Source organism: Schistocerca serialis, chromosome 2, assembly GCF_023864345.2.
Source record: "Schistocerca serialis cubense isolate TAMUIC-IGC-003099 chromosome 2, iqSchSeri2.2, whole genome shotgun sequence".
Classification (NCBI taxonomy): Eukaryota; Metazoa; Arthropoda; class Insecta; order Orthoptera; family Acrididae; genus Schistocerca; species Schistocerca serialis.
In genome coordinates, this window is record NC_064639.1 from 980,015,204 (window position 1) to 980,030,074 (window position 14,871).

At 37.6% G+C, this 14,871-nt stretch overlaps 1 protein-coding gene across 1 annotated transcript in view; it reads left to right on the top strand.

Annotated features, from left to right (window-relative positions):
* The window catches only part of LOC126458393 (uncharacterized), a 251,838-nt gene that overhangs the window by 213,120 nt on the left and 23,847 nt on the right, over window positions 1-14,871 (top strand). Inside the window, exon 7 of the mRNA XM_050095401.1 lies at window positions 10,963-11,046. Coding sequence (XP_049951358.1) covers window positions 10,963-11,046 — 84 coding nt within the window. The remainder of the gene's footprint in view (window positions 1-10,962; window positions 11,047-14,871) is intronic.

Here is a 14,871-nt window from a genome sequence, read left to right on the forward strand (position 1 = left end):
TTTAAGATGTTGGCTCTCAGATATATTTTGCTATTACTTCCAAATATGTCACAATTTTTTAGGTTTTCCTTACGAAGTATACTACTAATATCAGAACTTAAAATTTAAATTCCTATGATTTGAGCTAAATATCAGCTAACTGCATTTGCGAAACGAAACAAATGAAGGACATTCTCATTGGCTGTCTACACCTGACTCATGAATCGTGATTGGTCGTCTTCAATTCCCATGATTCATCGCGCCGTTACAAACTGTTGGCTATTCCGGTAAAGTTTCTTACACAGTGACTGTACTTTTGCAAGCGTTTCGCTGTATATGTATATAGCCTTACTATAATAGAGCCTGTTTTCAACTGTCTAAACTGAAAAATTGAGTGGCAGGGCGGTAATGAAGAGAAGAAAGGCTGATTGTTGTCGTGACGACACGGCTGGTTTATTGGCATATCGTGTGTGAGGTCACGGCTAAACTATTTACATAATAATATCCATCATATCGATGTGAAATGGAGGACAACGATTTATTTTCTGTGAACTGGGCGCTTTCTTTTGAGCGTGGATGAAATAAGGCAATTTTCGCATCTGGAAAGGGTGCAAATCGGTGGGTGACTGGTAGAATAACGCTTGTGCACAATATTGGGTTTCTAACATTTCAACGGTTGTGCCTTGCTGTAAATAAATCTTGAACTGTGTCATATCAGTCTTTCAACTAAAAGTGTCCCACAGGTGCCATGGAGTAGGGCATTGCAAAACTATGCCACACGGCGCTGAAACGTTGCCTTGAACATCCATATATCTATTTTCAACTGTCAAACTTTAAAACGCTGGATATTTTCACCTAAAAGAATGCATATTCATAGATGATGAAAAGCGTTGTCATGAATTCCAAAGCAGTGACAAACAAACTAAGTGAACAAAAAAGATTCAAAAGTCAAAGGCTGAGCAAATTAATTTTTAATTTGAGAAAATTAAATGCAACTTATAACAGCATTAACAGAGTTTATACCATTTTCAAATGTTAAATTCAGAATTTCGACACATTCTTCGAATGTAATAGAAGTCAAAGCATCCACACATACATGCACAGCCATCAGGCCACCGTACGGTGCGTGGCGGAGGGTACCCTGTACCACTACCACTCATTTCCTTTCTTGTTCCACTCGCAAATATAACGAGGGAGGAACGACAGTCAATATGCCTCTATATTAACCCCAATTTCTTTTATTTTATATTCGTTGTCCTTACCCGTGTTGTACGTTAGTGGCAGTAGAATTGTTCTGCAAACAGTTTCAAATGCTGGTTCTCTAAATTTGCTCAATATTGTTCCTCGGAAAGAACGTCGCCTTCCTTGTAGGGATTCCCATTTGAGTTCTGAAGCAGTTCTGTAGTGCTTGTATATTGTTCAGACCTACCGGTAGTTCGTCTCTGAATAGTTCCGATGTCGTCCTTTAATCGGACGTGATACGGATCCCAAACACATGAGTAGTACTGAAGAATAAATCACACTAGTGTCCTACATGCAGTCTCATTTACAGGTGAACCACACTTTCCTAAAATTCTCCCAATAAACCGAAGTCGACCATCCGCCGTCCATACTATAATCCTTACATGCTGATTCATTTCATATCCCTTTGCAATGCTACGTCCAAATATTTAAATGACAACTGTTTTGATTCATGGACAGAAGCTTTTCTGTCTCCAGGAATTAATTAAGGCATTCAATAAGTATTGCAAATATTTTTTCTGAAAGCAGGATGATATTTATCAGTATACCAATAGACCATATTATTCCTCACTCTTTTGTCTACAAAATCCAATTTTTCAACGTAATCTCCATTCAGTGTGATGGCGTTATGCCAACTTCCTGGGAGGGCCTGTATGCTCATATGGTACAACTCTAATGGTCGACGTCAGTGCCAACATCTTTCTGCATCAATAACTTCCCTTCTTCTTCCCATGAATACGACTTCCATTGGTCCAAACAGATTAAACTCAGAAGGTGCGAGATCCAGGCTACAGGGTGGATGAAAAAGAACAGTCCAATGAAGTTCTGTGTGCTCCTCTCGGGTGCGCAGACTTATGTAAGGCCTTGTGTTGTCATTGCATTTTTGTGGTGATGAACATGCTGAAGTTATTTCTTCAATTTCCTGAGGGTAACACAGTATACTTCAGAGTTGATGATTGCACCATTAGAAGGACATCAAACGGAGTAATCTCTTCAGGGTCATGGAACACTACCTTTCACAATGCCCTACTGACACCAAACCCACCACCTATTTCCTAATCCTCCTAGATAACCATACTGTGACCCACAATAAGTTATTTCACTTCAGACTGGCAAATCTATGAACAAATCCATGGTATTGCCATGGGTACTCACATGGCACCATCCTATGCCAATTTATATATGGGCCATCTGGAGAAATCCTGCTTATCCAGTCAACACCTAAAACTTCTTGCCTGGTTCAGATTCATTGATGACATTTTCATGATCTGGATTCATGGCAGTAATGACATTTGCTCTTTGCTCCATAATCACAACACTTATTCCCAAATCCGCTTCACCTGGACCTTCTCAACTCATCAAGCCATCTTCCTAGATGCCAATCTCTACCTCTCAGGTGGCTCCATAAATATGTTGTCCATATTAAGTGCACCAGCCACCAAGAGTACGTCCACTCTGATAGCTGTCACCCAGTCCACAGTTCATTACAACTTTTGCATCCATGGATGTCAGTGAAAAATAGAAGTTGTTGACATATGCCGATAACCTCACTAGAGCCTTTGCTGACTGACAATATTCTATCCAGCTCATCCACCAACAAATCTCCACTGTCATCTACTCCTCTGGTCAGTAAATCTATTAACCAGCCACCAACCAGTACTCCTCTAATCACTCATATCACTCTGGCCTTAAAAACTCAACCACAACCTTCATCGGGGCTTTGACTACCTCACGTGAGGCCCTCAGATGTGAGATATTCTACCCAAAATCCTACTCACATCTCGCAAAGTAGAGTTCCACTGCCCACCCACCCTAGACAGAATATTATTGTCCATCTGTATTCGAATCCTACTCCCAATCCTGCACCCCATGGGCCATTCTCTTATGGTCAGCTCAGACGCAAGACCTGTCCCATTCATCCACCCACCACCTCCTACTGCAGTCCAGCAACAGGCTTTTCCTAACCAATCAGAAGTAGGGTCATGTGTGAAAGTAGCCCTTTATATATCAGCTGTGCTGCAATTACTGTACAGCATTCTATGTGGGCATGACAAGTAACCAGCCGTCAACTCGCATAAATATACCACTAAACTGTGGCAAAACTGCGAACTGGATCATACAGTTGTCAAATATGCTGAACAAAATAATGTAAATGACTTCAATAGCTCCTTCACTATTACATGGGGCATTTGGATACTCCCTCCAGCAAAGGTTTATCTGAATTATACAAATGGGAATTGTCTCTCTAACACATCCTGTGCTCTTGCATTTTGCCTGGCCTAAAACTCCACTAACCTATTACCATTGCCTCACCTTGCCTTCTCTATTCTGTCCATACCACACCTTCTCAATGCAGATCATGCACTGCCTTCCCACCAGCCTTCTTCTACATCCACATCTACATCAATACTCCACAATCCACAATATGGCATGTGGAGGACAGTGCTCTGTACTACTGCTAGTAATTTCCTTTCCTGTTACACTCGCAAATAGAATGAGGGAAAGACGACTGTCCATATGCCTCTGCACGTGTCCTAATTTCTCATGTCTTATCTTTATGGTCCTTACACACATTGTATGTTGGCAGCCATAGAATCATTCAGCATCAAATGCAGGTTCTCTAAATTTTCTCAGTAGAGTTCTTCAAAAAGAATGTTGCCTTCTCTCCAGGGATTCCCATTTGAGATCCCAAAGCAACTCCGTAACACTTACGTGTTGTTCAAGCCTAACAGTAACAAATCTGGCAGCCTGCCTCAGAATACTTCATTGTCTTCCTTTAATCCTACCTGGTACAGATCCCAAATACTTGAGCAGTAATTAACAATACAACCATTCCCCTTTCCTACCCCAATCCTCACATGCTTGTTCCATTTCATAAGCTTTGTGATGTTATGCCCAAATATTTAAATGAGATAACTGTGTCAAGCAGGAGGCTACTAATGCTGTATCCAAACATTATGGGTTTGTTTTTGCTATTCATCTGCATTAACTTACTTTTTCTACATTTCGAGCTACCTGCCAAGTAGAAATTTTATCTAAGTCAACTTATATCCTCCTACAGTCACTCAACTTCAATGCCATACTGTAAGCCACAGATCATCAGCAAACAACTGTAGATTGCTGCCCACCCTGCGTGCCAAATCATTTGGCATGCCTGATGATACCATAATCTCTGATGAACATTTGCCATCAAACACAACATGCTGGGTTCTATAACTTAAGAAATATTTGAGCCACTCACATATCTGTGAACCTATTCCATCTGCCCATACCTCCTTTAACAGCCTGGAGTGGGGCACTATGCCAAATGTTTTCCGGAAATCTAGAAATATGGAATCTGCCTGTTGCCCTTCATCCATAGTTGACAGTATATCATGTGAGAAGCAGACAAGCTAAGTTTTGCACAAGTGATGCTTTCTAAAACCATGCTGATTCATGGATATAAGACTCTTGATCTGACAAAAATTTATTATATTCAAACTGAGAATATGTCAAAGTTTGCTGCAGCAAACCGATGCAGGTATTCTCTGTCCCTTCCTCCCTCGCTCGCCCCCCCCCCCCTTTTCTTTCTGATCCCTCATCCTCATCTCGGCCCCCTTTTCGACCTGTCTCCCTTCTCTCTCCTCTCCCTTTCTCCCTCTTCATCTTTCACTTCTTTTCTGCCTCCCTTTTTTCCTCCTCAGTTCCCCAACTTTCTGTCCTTTTCCCTCCTCCCCTTTTTTCCCCCTTCTACATCTTCCTTCATCCCTTCTTGTACTCTCTGTACTTTTTTCATCTTGTTGTGCTGCCATGAAGTTATCTGTCCATAGATCTGCATCTTTCCTGATACCACCCCTTACATCCTTTCCTACCCCTTTCCATCTCCATCAGCTAAGGCAACTGCTTCAATAATTGAGTATCAATAATTAGTCTTGCCTTGCTGAAGGGAGCGTGCATTTGGGTGTCTGTGTCATGCATGAATGTGTATATTATTGTTGGATAAAGAACTAGTGCTTGGAAGCTAGTGTGAATGTTGTTTTCTGTGATGTGTTACTGTACTCCATGCATTAATCTGCTATAGGTGAGTGGTTGCCTTTCCTTTATTTTATCTATTACACCATCCAAGGAATTTCCATTATTGTTATAAATTATTATTAAGCATATTATTATTATTATTATTATTATTATTATTATTATTATTATTCACATATGGGCATAATAGAATCCATCAATGTCAGTTCTGATGGTTGGCCTTCCTTTGTGTCCAATTTTGTTTCATCCTTTCAGAATGAAGTCTCTTTCTTTCATCATACCACAGTGTTCCAGTCCGTTTTGTAATTTCCCTCTGACCAACTTTCCAAGCAAATATCTTTTGCCTGAATGTCTTTCTATCTGTAGTTAAACAGCTACTTTAAGATGTTTCTTAATCACAGCAATCCTTGTAATTGGCTCAGTTTCGGCCTCACTTCTGTTTTCGTAGAATTCTACTATTTGTTTTGTCAACATAGTGGGTGCCAGTCTTTTAATGTGCCCATAAAATGTAAGTCTTGGTTTTCTCATGTCACCATGTATGTTTTTGTGTACTCTTCTATTTCCTTATTGCTTTTCAGTCTATAAGTTTCTCCATCAGTCAGTTTGGGGCCTGATATTTTCCTAATAATCAGTATTTCCTTCTTTTGAATTTCTCCAGTATCCCTCTTTATATTTAAAATTAAACTTTCTGATCCATAAAGACATTCAGGTTTGATTACAGTGCTGTAATGCCTAAGTTTACTTAATTTAGAAAGTGATTTTTATTATAAATATTTTGTGTTTATCTGAACACAGTTGCCTTTTTCCAGACTGTTTTCTTGTATGATTTCTCCCAAGTATTTAAACTGAAAAGCCATTTTATTTTTCCATATTTTGTGTTCCAAACCTTTGGTGCTTGTTTGTTGCATGTCATATATTCGAATGATTTGATTTTTTTGGAATGATATTTGTGGTTTTACTTTTTCCCCAACTTCTTTAAGAATTTCAATTTGTTTTTGAGCTGTGATAATATCCCTAGTTAAAATTGCCAGATCATCTGAAAAGGCAAGGCAATCTGCCTAACCTGATTGATTGATCTATATTTTGACTCGACTTTTGCTCTCGGTATTCAGTAATCACCTTTTCCAAAACACAGTTAAACAGTACTGGTGAGAGTCCATCTCCCTGTCTAACACCAGTCTTTATATCAAATGATTCAGAAATTTCTCCCACAAATTTAACTTTAGAGTTAGTGTCAGTTAACATTTCGTTAATGAGTGTTAGAGTTCTTACCTAGCCCTTGCTCCTTTAAAATTTGGAACAGAGATTCACAATCAACTGAGTTGTAGGCCTTTTAAAATCCACAAATGTACATATGGTATTGTTACTAGAAATCCTTTGGTGCCTAAGGATTAGTTTTAAACTAAGAGTTTGTTCCAGACAGGATCTGTTTGGTTTAAAGCCTGCTTGGTATTCACCAACTGTTTTCTTATATTTTTTCTCTTTACCTAATTGAGTACCGTATTAAAATCAGCCATTAAATATTTAACATGGTTTGAGAGAATTTTTGAGACAATGCTTTCTAACATTTCCCAAGCTTTATTAACTTCTACAGGTTTTTTACAATTATCCTCATTGACTGGTGTAAGGGCATTAATTAAAGTGTACACCTTGTTTGTACATTTAAGAGAAATTGTCACTAGTCTATTATTAATGGGTTTTACCTCTGTTATTGAATTTAAAATAGTTTTGAAGACTGCAAAAGCAACTCTCAGATGTGCTGTATTATTAAGTATTCTTTTATCAGTGTTACTTTTAAAAAGGCAATAATTATCAAAATCCATGGTTTGACATCTGTTTAAGACAGTGTTATTACTCAGGGAACATGCATGTTGAAAGCACCAATGATGGCTGTTAATCAGTTGAAATCGATTTGTAAATTAAATAAAGAAAACATCATCTTGCGACTGGTTTCTGCTTATTTGGTAATTTTATGGTTTACGGTCGCTGCACAACTTGGGAACCATACGGAGCCCCCCATTCAAAATCCATGGTGTTATTGTCCATCATTCATGTTTCTTGAAGTGCCAAAATTTGAATCTTCTATTCTTTTAATATATCTCCCAGTTTATGAAGTTTACCTGGTTGCAAAAGTGTTTTATGTTAAGTGTCACAAAAAATGTATTTGCTTGGGTTTTAAGTTGGCCAGAGGACTCAGACTTCCTCTTTTGAATCACTCTGCAGTTTAACTTGGCTGCCCCAGAATCTGAAAGACCATTTGCATCACTAATATTCGTGGTGGATTGACCACTTGAGGTAATATTGTGATTATCAAAATGCTCCATGATGATTGTGCCTGGAATGAGGCTGAGTTGAGTAGACTCATTGAGTGAACCCAGACTGTTGAGACGGGCAGGGTAAGTTCCAGAATATAAATTTCAGCCTCATGACTGGTGAACAGATACTGACCACATTGCCACTTGTTACTAGGCAGATGCAAAGTGGATTTGGTTTTATTTTGCCTTGGTGCGGGACTGCTTATTCTGTATTGGCAGCTGTCCACCATATCGGGTGGAATGTTCATTATCTGCCACCTGTGGCCCATCCAATATCCTAGGCAAAGTTGACTTCTTAGACTTTTTATTAAACCTATATTGATAGTAATTCTATTGTGTCCTGATTTTCACCATTTGTCCTGAATTTTTGTGGATTATTTTTAAAATGTCTTGAATTTCATACCACATGATTGGGTAACTTCCCATTCAAATTCCCCCCTCCCCAGAATGTGGATTACAGTGTTTTTATTCATATTTGAGTGGATAACTATCAGTTCTCTGAGATACAGTAAGTTTTTTTGTGTAACCTACAAAAGTTAGTTCTTATGGCTTGAAATGTCTCAAAACTGATAGCTCATGCATATCTTTTACAGTCTTAAATCAACCAGGAAAAATTTTTGTGGACACCAAAGCCTCTGAATGTTGTAATTAGACTACATTCATCTTCCAGCCCCTATGGAAGCAATATGTAGAGGAATGCAAGATATCTCTACGTTCCTCATTTAACACTGATTCTCAACGTTCAGGTTGTACAACAATTCCTTGATGCCCTCCTATGAGTGAAACAAACCTGTCACCATTCTATACCACCCTTCTTTTTATACATTCAGCATCACCTGTTACTCTTATCTGGCATGGATCCCTCCACACTTGGTCAATATTCTAAGACTGGATGCACATGTGATTTGTAAGCAATTTTCTTTGTAGACTGAGTCCCCTTTTTCAGTATCCACCAATGAACCTTCAGTATCCACCAATGAACTAAAGTCTGCCACTTGCTTTGCCTAAGACTGTGCACTGGTGATCGTTCCATTTCATGTCCCTCCAAATTGTCACAAGCCTACCCAGGTATTTGTTTGTGTTGAATAATTACAATTGTGAATAATTGATATTACAATTGTTACATTTTTTTTCATTGTCTTTCTTCCAAGGATTCCAATTTAAGTTCCCCTTTCATTTCTGCTACACTGTTGTGTGGGCTATACTGACTTGTTAATGATTTTATCAGTGAACCTCTGAAATAGTTTACCTATTTATCTATTTGGTAAGGGCTCCATGGTCACTAACTACAAACTCTTTGAGCATTTAATTGTTGAAATATTTTTGACAATGCAAATCCATAGCATATTTTCTCTTTGTGCCACTCACCCTTGAAACAAGCAATCTCATAAAAAGTTCATATATTGAACCTCTCTTACATACATTTTGTGTATGCTGAGTCAGCCCTGTACTTTTTTATCCAGCATGGTTTGTTATGAGATAAGTAGTAGCCCCACTGTTCGTCTGATATCATTGTTTTTTCTAGTCTAAAGAATGTATGGTGGAAATTATTATCATTTAGTACAAGTTTTTCTCATTTTTAAAATATATCTGCTGCCTTTTGATAGTACTATTTCATTATATTTATTTAAACTGTACAGTAGACCACAAATGAATTTTTTAAAAATTTTATCTAGTTTACCTGATCATAATTTTTTTTCTTGTGCTTCTTTATCTGTCTGAAGGTATGTCATATCACTGTTCCTTAAAAGTAAATGGTATAATTACTTCTACTTAGTTCAGTATTTGCTCTAATTCTTGTTATGCTGCATTTTCAAAAATTGTCTTTCTTCTTCTTAGTTATGATGTTTTTCCCACATTCTTGTATAAATACTCTTAAGGAGTTCTTCATACTAAATTAATGAATTTGTAGAAATATTCAAACCCACAAGCAGATAGATATTAATACAGCAAGGTTCAAAGTCCAGAATGAAATTTTCACTCTGCAGCTGAGTGTGCACTGATATGAAACTTCCTGGCAGATTAAAATCTGTGCCTGACCGAAACTTTAACTTGGGACCTTTGCCTTTCATGAGTAAGTGCTCTACCAACTGAGCTATCCAAGCCCAACTAACGACCCGTCCTCACAGCTTCAATTCCACCAGTACCTCATCTCCCACCTTTGTACTTATACACTTGCCCGCGAAAAGCAAAGGTCCCGACTTTGAGTCTCAATCCAGCACACAGTTATAATCTGCCAAGAAGTTTCAAGGTTCAGATTTCTGTTCAAATACCCAGATTTTTCTTAATAAAATTCTTTTGAATATTAGTCCACATCATATGGCACAATGTATTTTATCATCAACATTTATAATTTTTTTAGTTTCTCCCTAGATCACGCCATGTGGAAAATTTGGTGGATCCTTTGAAAACAGCCATTTTCTTCCCCTTCCTGGTCCAATTCCAGCTTTGCCTGGTCTATAATAATTTTGTTATTGGTGGGATATTAAATCTGAATTTCCTTTGCTTTCCCATTAACTTTTGAAAAGTATGGATTCTTGATCTGGTTGAGAGGATGGTTACATAGAAACTGGATCTTTTTATACATAACAGTAATAGAGACATGAAAAAGCTTGTACCTACCATACATCAAAAGGCAGCCTGACTGAAGATATGAAACAACTTCCTCTTCTCTCTGATACCTGTGCATTTCACATATCATTGTTCTACATCCTAACTTACCATTTCTCCTGGCAACAAAATGATTTCAAAGCCTTGATAAGTAGAGAGTCAAGCCTATTTTTCTAGCTGTGTAATTTTTTGCCTGTTGGTTATGTAGCTCCTTTGCTCCGGCTTCATATACTGTTAGCACTTACTTTTAGAATGTATAATTTTTAGCACAACTGAAAGTAAAACATAAAAAAGATAAAAATGCATCTAACTTTCAGAAACTCAAGTTTTCTTCTTTGGGGATGGAAGAGAAATTGATTGGACAGATGGGAGAAGGTCAGTTCACTAAAACACCAGACTAAGATCGACCAATCTTTTGTTAGAAAAAATTGAGGAAAATATGAAAGAAAAATTGCCTGTAAGCCTACTGGTCAGCATATCTGCCTCTTTGTCAATTTAAATACCTTTTTATACAACTACTCTTAATATTATTTTCCTTGTATTTAGTTTAGAACCGTGACAGGAGCACATTCCAGGTCAGTATCAGGTAGAATGTACACCGAAATGCCATAAAAAGATGATTTCCCACAATTTTCCGAGGGATTTTTGAATTGTTTGTTTATTTTATGTACCTTTCCTGTTATCTAGAGTGAGAGAGAGAGAGAGACTGACTCAGTACTTGAGTGAATGACTGTGAGGTATTTAATCACCATACCATCTTTCCATGTAGTAGCCCACTACAATGTAAAATAAATTTCTTTTACAGTGCCCATTGCAGAACTGTTACATGGAGCATCAATGGCAGTGCAGAAATCCATTGGGTCAAAAATAGTAGCACCTACAGATATGGGTAAGTTGAAATTAAAATGTTAGATTATCTGTTCTAATAATCTCACTAACAGATATTACAGGTATTATTAAATATTTTATGCAGGTATCTCCTTTATTTTACCTTTTCTTGCCCTACTTACCCAAAAATTTCATTTCTTATATCACTAAATTGATTGAGTTTTATTAATGAAACTACACTCTACAGGTTCTTTGAAATGAACAAGCTATTGGCTGAAGCCATTTTCGTAAATGAGCTTCCTGTGACTTTGCTGTAAAATTAATAATAAACTGTTAGACTTCTTTAAAAAAGAAAAATACTGTGTTATGAAATCTCATCTCATGACTCACTCACAATACACAGCAGAAAAATACACAACAAACAAATGCTGCCTACAGAAAAGGAAGTTACTGGGGAAACACTGAGTGAGCCTAGAAACTCATGGAGCATCAGCAAAATAATGCAACATAAAACAAACAATAAAAACATTCTTGTGATATCCAGACTGATTGGCAACAAGTTTGTCACAAAAAAGGAAATAAAGTACACTTTTATGACCCATACAATCCACCCATGACTACTAATCAAATAAATCCATCTACAGAGTACAAACAGCCTTATAAAACCACACCTCAGAGCTCCAGACAAAATGGAAACCTCGAAATACCCATTCTTCAAATATCTCCTACACCACCAGAAATTTCAGTGTTAGAAACAGGAAAACAATTATAATAGGCACAGGCAAAAAACAAGAAGAACTGTACAGAGAAAAAAAGGCTTGGTTTCACCTGAGCAAAGTTAAAAACAGCACAACTGAAAATGTAATCAGTTTCCTATGTAAAACCTTCCCTGAGTTCAATAATTTTGAGGCAGAAAAACTAGCTACAAAAGCTCTAAACAGCAGTTTCAAAATTAGTATTGACTTTGAACTAAAGGAAAAAGTAATGAACAGTTCTATATGGCCTAAGAATGTAGTATTGCGGCATTTTTTATGCCGGAGAACATTCAAGGCAGCAGTACAATAGAGCCTACTATTGCAACTGCAGTTCAACAAAACTGAAATCAGAATAATGTACCCATAGTTTTAGCTAGTGTAAATGTTCAATGTCTACGAACAAAATGTGATCTGTTATCTATATTTATAGAAGATGCAAAGCCAGATGTGATATGTGTATGTAAGCACTGGCTCAAGAAAGAAGAGGGTGAAAATTACAGATGCACTGAATACCTAGAGATGGTGAGCTCATGGTGTCGAGAAACTACCAATAAAACTGCCAATAAAAATCTCAGCATTAGGGATGTGGGCCTGAGAAATTACTGCTCATATTGGATTTAGAACTGGCTGGCTTAGAACTAGTAGAAATAAATATGATTATTGTTTCAGTGTACCATTCACCAAAAGGAAGTTTCTAAAACTTTATCACTAACTTGGAAAGTTATTTACCTAACATAACACACCTTAAACCAAAAATTGCACTCTTTATGTACACATAGGTGAAAATAGTACAAAAGAGAGAGCATTCTTGAATTTATGGTCCCTTTATAGCAAACAGACTTCCAACTAGAGGTGATGCCTGCCTCGACACCATTATTACAAATTTATATACTTGAAGTTACAAAATAAATGTAGTTGATGCAATGAAACTACAAATGAAGACTCTGGGTAACCAGCAGACAAATACATGGTGATCAAATTAAGTGTTTCACAGAAGAGTAGAGCCAAAAGAAAAACTAGAGACTTTCAGTGCCTCACAGTCCAGCATAAACTGGCAGCAGTTAATTACAGAAGCAAAACCCAACGATGCCTTAAATGTTCTTTTCCAGACACTAAAAACCAAATTTGATGAGATGTTCCCACTGATACCAAAGAAAACCCACACAGGTAAAGCACAAGGAAAACAGAAAATAGTACATGCAAACACATGGTACAGACCTGAGCTAGCCAATCTAAAAAACATTGTCTTAATGTGGAATGACTGTGCCAAAGCAGCCACAGACCCAAATAGTAAACAATTGTTACACAGCAATTACTTAAGAGGACAAGAGATTTTACAGAAAAAAAAGTAGAAGCTAAAAGGAGGGGGGACGACAGATTCATAAGAGAAGCCTATAATCCTTACAAAGCAGCCTGGACCCTAGTAAATGAAGCCTACTTCTTCTTCTAATGCCTGCAGTCCTGATGACTTCAATGACTACTTTATCAAAGTTATAGAAAACACTGTTGCAGAAATCCCAGACTCGGTTATAGATCTTGCTGTTTACTTACCAGATAAAACTCACAGTAAATTTGAAACATGGAAAAAGGTACATGCAAATGACATAGTGAAAATAGAAAAATCTTACAAAACTTCGGAGAGTCAAGATATGTACGGGATGTCCTGTACTGTACTAAAGAAAATTATTGGAGAAATAGCACAGCCATTAGCAACAGCTATAAACAACTGCCTCTCTGCAGGAGTTTTCCCAGATTTCTTGAAACTTGCAAGGACGGTACCAGTTTACAAAAAAGGAGACCCAGATAATGTGTCAAGTTTTAGGCTAATATCAATCATTCCTATACTAGCAAAAGTGATTGGATCCATCATGAAAGATCAGATCCTAACTTATTGTGAAGAAAATAATCTCTTCAAAGATGCACAACACGAGTTCTGAAATGGAAAGTCCTGTACCACTGCAGCATTAGACTTTTTAAGAAAAGTAATGCAGGCATTCAAGGAGAGAGTTTGTGGCACTCACACTGTGCGATCTAAGCAAAGCTTTCAACTGCATCCCCCACAAGGTCTTGCTCAAAAAACTAAAATGCTATGGTGTGGGAGGTACAGCCCTGGCTACACTTCAGTCTTACTTGGAGAACAGAAGGTAGAACATGTTTTGCTACATGGTTCAGTCATAGCCCCACTCCCCTTCCTCATTTTTGTAAATGATCTAAGTGAAGTTAGTGAGACACTACAATTTGCGGACATCACCACTCTTATTGCCAAAGGGGAAAATTCTGCCCAAGCAGTCATGAAGTCTGATGAACAGTTCGAAAACACTAAAAAAATGGTTCACCACCAAGATGAAAGTAAACAAAGAAAAACCCAGCGTATGGTGTGCAGTCTTAGAAAAAACACATACTCTGACCTTATAAAATCTATTAAACTGTTAGCCTTCACAATAGACCACAAACTCTCATGGAATGTACACACTGTGCATGTATGCAAGAAACTCTCTTGTGTAATATACCTCCTACAAAGATTTAAAAAAGTGATTACAGACCAGTTTACGATAACTGTCTGCTATGCTTTGTTCCATAGCCACATTTTGTATGGATTACAGCTATGGGGCCATTCGGCAGGCTGCAAGGATATGCTGCTACTGCAAAAGAAGGCAATAAGAATTATTACATTGAGCAGCAGCCAGGAACACTGCAAACCATTATTCAGAACATTGGGGTAATGACTGTTTATAGCCACTATGTATTATTATGCCTCATCCACTTAAGGGAAAACCTAGACACCTACTGCAAGAGGCATAACATCCATAAACATAATACCTGCAGCAAAGAAGATATAAATCTACCAACCGGCCGACTGTCCAATACAAGAGACAGTTTTCCGGTGATCATTGTGAGGATGTTCAACAAACGACCTGTTGAATTGCAGACCCTGTCACTAGACAACTTCAAGAAACAAATTGCTGAAGCCCTAAAACAATGCCCATTACACTTGGTCCAAGAATTCTTTGACTGTGATGAAAGCGAATGGACACAGTGAATATGACATAGCCTAAATACATTACGTGTATAAAGTTTAGATGTTATTCTGTAATTCATTATATTGTAAATCACTTGATTGTAGCCAGCCA